Source organism: Scomber japonicus, chromosome 14 (assembly GCF_027409825.1).
Source record: "Scomber japonicus isolate fScoJap1 chromosome 14, fScoJap1.pri, whole genome shotgun sequence".
Classification (NCBI taxonomy): Eukaryota; Metazoa; Chordata; class Actinopteri; order Scombriformes; family Scombridae; genus Scomber; species Scomber japonicus.
In genome coordinates, this window is record NC_070591.1 from 2,620,694 (window position 1) to 2,625,317 (window position 4,624).

A 4,624-nucleotide genomic window follows, 5' to 3' on the forward strand; every position below is an offset into this window, starting at 1 on the left:
CTCCTTTCTTTCTTATTTTCTTTCTTATTTTCTTTCCATTTGTCCTTCCTCCCTTCTTTACACTGGAGCCTCACAGAAGAACATTTTCTCTTTCTCTCTGATTGATGCTGTCAAGTTTTCTCTCTCTCTTCTCTCTCTCTCTCTCTCTCTCTCTCTCTCTCTCTCTCTCTCTCTCTCTCTCTCTCTTCTCTCTCTTCTCTCTCTCTCTCTCTCTCTCTCTCTCTCTCTCTCTCTCTCTCTCTCTCTCTCTCTCTCTCTCTCTCTCTCTCTCTCTCTCTAACCCCCCCCCCTCTCCCTCTCTCTCTCTCAGAGGGTCACTGTGGTGTTCTCCTTTACAAAGGGAGCACTATAAAATACACTCACAGCTTAATGGCATCATTATCAACATACACACACACACACACACACACACACCACACACACACACACACACACACAAACACACACACACAAACACACAGACACACACACACACACACACACAGACACACACACACACACACAGGAGCTGCAACAATCGATCAATTAACAGAAAATTAACCACATTTATTCTCTCAAATTGGAGTTTATTTGTTTTATATAATCTTAAATTACTGTAAATGTAATATTAAGGATTTTAAACAGCTGATAAGAATTTGAGGACAGGAAGTAGGACTTTAGGATGAGGTGATTTTTTGCGTTTTCCACATATTTTAACCATTTTTTTGAAGATTTATCGACCAAATGATTAATAATTTACTCTGCTCTCTCTCTCTGTCTCTCTCTCTCTCTCTCTCTCTCTCTCTGTCTCTCTGTATGTGTGTGTGTGTGTGTGTGTGTGTGTGTGTCGTGTGTGTGTGTGTGTGTGTGTGTAGTCAGGACAGGTTAGGTTTAATCACTGCTGACAGAATGTGAAGAGAGTGTGTGTGTTTAAAAAAATAAATAATAAAGTAAGAATAAGACAGAAATAGAAACAGGTGTGTCAGCCACAAAGGCCCATTGATCCCTGCCAGCACACACACACACACACACACACACACACACACACACACACACACACACACACACACACACACACACACACACACACACACACACACACACACACACACACCCTTCAACATCATCGTCTCTCCTCCTCAACCTGCCAGCCAATGAGCCTGCCAGGCTGCCGCGGTTGCCGTGACAACCGCATGGCCAAGGGCACGGGAGCTCGGAGATTGGAGCACGACAACCGTAGAGTCAAGGTCAAACATCACGAAACACACACACACACACACACACACACACACACACACACACACACACACACACACACTGTCTTCATGTTTCTAAATGTTGGTTTTTGACACATACTGTAATGTGGCAGCCTGTCAAGACTTTGCTCAGGTATTTATGTGTGTGTGTGTGTGTGTGTGTGTGTGTGTGTGTGGCCATATCTCTTCTGCTCACTTTCCATCTGACTACTTTATCCTTCATTTAAATTTTTAGTTCATTCATTGATGGAAATGGTCAGTGTTGGTGAGATTTAACCCTCCTGTCGTCCTCCCCGGGTCAAATTGACCCCCATCTCTTTTGACTGTTCCCTTCTATCCTTCCTTCCTTCCTTCCTCTTCTTCCTTCTTTCCTTCCTTCCTCCCTCTTTCTTTAATTTGTCCTTCCTTCTTCCCCTGCTCCCCTATTTCTTTGCTCCCTCCTCCTTCCATCCCTCCATCCTTACTCCCTTTCTTTCTTTCCTTCCTTCTTTCCTTACTTCCGTCCTCCATCCTTACTCCTTTCTTTCCTTCCTTCTTCACTTCCTTCCTTCCTTCCTTCCTCCCTTACCTTTCCTTCCTTCCTTCTTTCCTTCTCTCCTAAATTCCTTCCTCTTTTCATCCTTACTCCTTTCCTTCCTTCTTTTCTTTCTTTCTTTCCTTCCCTCCTAACACCTTTCCTTCCCTTCTTCCTTGCCTCCTTCCTTCCTCCCTTCCTTCTCTCCTTACTTCCTTCCTCTTTTTCCTCCTTCCTTCTGTCCCTTCCTTGACCTGAGGACAACAGGAGGGTTAAACACTATTTCACCAAGATGGGGTCTGATTCCTTCCTCCTGTCTGAGTCTAACAGCTCATCCTTCTTTCCTCTCTTTTTTTTCTACCCTTACTGTTCTTCTTGTTGCCTCTTTTCTGTTTTTTCTTCTTTTTCTGTTTTTTTATTTCATTTTAAACGCTCTCGTTTTCAATTTGCTGCCTTTTTACTTCCCACTTCCCCTTCCCTCCTGTTTCCTCTCTCCTCTTATCTCTGTCCATGTCCTCGGGTCAAACCGCCATCTGCTTTGTTGAAACAATACCAGCCAGGTCCCACACACACACACACACACACACACACACACACACACACACACACACACAACACACACACACACACACACACACACACACACACACACACACACACACACAGCAGTCTATTAATAGCTGCTAGTGAAATCAGTGCAGCGTCTATAAATAGCCGAAAGGGACTTCACTAGAGTGTTTGTGTGTGTGTGTGTGTGTGTGTGTGTTGTGTGTGTGTGTGTGTGTGTGTGTGTCTGTGTGTGTGTGTGAGAGAGATACAATAAGCGATTAGACATCATTAGATAACCAGTTAAATATGTGAGTATGTTAATAGTAAAGTGATTTTATCGTCTTTCTCACAATTTCAGATTTAAATACACACACGTAAAATGTTTGCAAAGGTTTTATATCGTTATGTTTTCCTCAACAAGATCTTCCTAAACGAGTCCTACAGTTAAACTCTGGTCACATGTATGGAGCTTAAACCATTTAGTTAATGTTAGGAAAAGATCATGGGGTGAAAAAACTGACAAACTTCTTTCCTTGAAACGTCTCTCGTCAATCAATACCTGCGATGGATCCTTTTTGCACCCAGAACTAGAAAATATGACTATTTATATGGACTTGCTCACAGCCAATCAGCAGCAAGCGTTCTTTGGATTATACCAGGCGGGGAGTTCCTGTCCTCTGAAATGAGGCCAACCAGGAAGTAACTGAGAGCTGCATTCTATCAAAAGGCCACCAGGGGGCGACCGTCTCTATACAAGTCAATGGAGAATTCACCAACTTCTCACTTGATTTCTAACCTCAGTAAACGTTTTCAAAATGTGTTTATGGTCTCAATCGCTAGTTTAAAGCCTTCTTCAATGCAGTATGATGTTCATTTGGGACATTTTGGCCTCCCTGATTTTATATGTGATGATAAAGCAGGGTATGCATTAGGGCGTGGCTACGTCCTGATTGACAGGTTGATTGACCAATGTCCTCGAGATCCAGCCCTCGAAACCATAGCATGTGGTTAAAAAGGTCAAGAATGAGCTTTCAACTTGTCTTCACGATGCATGCTAGATACATTTATTTGCTAACTGAAACACAAGTCATCTACACAGAACTCCTGATATAGTGAGTAATGAATGAGTGAATACGTTTTTCAGCTTTAAAACGTTCCAAATCTCCATTTCTTATTAAAACCCTGTTGAAGAAACCAGAGAGGCAGCTGGAAAAGCTTCAGTCTATATTCAGTTTTATGATTTTATGTTATGTATTATTAGTTTCCACACACCTCCTGCTATTAGTACCATCAATTAATATCTTGGATTGGTGCTGGTATCGTCACCATGTCAATCACTGTCTCTCAAAGCCCAAGATAGTCCACAACTCTACAAAGAAATCAGAAAATATTCACATTTAAGAAGCTGGAATCAAAGAAGTTGGACTTTTATCAGTTCTCAAAATAGCTGGTGATTAAGCGACTGATCACTGAAGCTCTGTGTTTATAGACAGTCTACTTCAAATTGTCCTCCATAAGAAGATGAACCACAAGCAGCAGCTCCACGCCTTGAAGCTGAACCACTGACGGCCGCTAGCTGCTCCAACTGGCTCCAATTCAAAAAGCTTCAACTTCTCTCTATAAATACTGAGACAATCATTGTTTTTAATGAGTCATTCTGGTCTCAATCTCTAAATTCAAACCCTTTAATAAGTCTGTTAATGGTCATTTTGGAAGTTATTGCTCTATTAATATGATTTACAGACTTATAGTAGCTTTGATATCTGCTGTGTGGGTATTGATTGACAGCTGGTTCGGCTCCTCGGCTCCAGGACTCACTCTGAGTTGGACTATTATTTCCATATTTCACTGAGTTTAAAGTCTGTGTAAAGTCAGAATAAATATGTGTTCTGAGTTTGACATAACACAGAAAAGTGTGTTGTTAACCACCCTGCCAAATTTGAATGATTAAAAAAATCACCAAATATATGAAATTAGGCTTCAAAGTTGTGTAAAAATCAGTCTCTTTCTCTGCTCCCAAACGCTGAAGCCCCGCCCCCTACCAAGTGTCACCTGTCAATCAAAGTCACCACCTCTACCAGAAACATGGACCCTACGTCTGAGAGCTTTCTGCTGCTAACTCAGCGGCTAGCTCGGCGGCTAACTCGGCGGCTAGCTGCTAACTCAGCGGCTGACTTGGCTGCTAGCTCTGCAGCTAACTCAGCTAACTGGCTAACTGTAGACTGTAGTAGTAGTAGTGCTAACTCAGCTAACTGGCTAACTGTAGACTGTAGTAGTAGTAGTGTGTGCTGAATGTATTTCTACCTCTACAGCAGCAGGGGCGGGT

General features: G+C 42.4%; 1 protein-coding gene across 1 annotated transcript in view; it reads right to left on the reverse strand.

Moving 5' to 3' along the window:
• The window catches only part of LOC128373253 (echinoderm microtubule-associated protein-like 6), a 40,838-nt gene extending 39,603 nt beyond the window's left edge, over nt 1-1,235 (reverse strand). The window contains exon 1 of the mRNA XM_053333542.1: nt 1,124-1,235. Within this exon, the coding sequence (XP_053189517.1) occupies nt 1,124-1,235 (112 nt within the window). The remainder of the gene's footprint in view (nt 1-1,123) is intronic.
• Between the last annotated feature and the right edge of the window lie 3,389 nt (nt 1,236-4,624).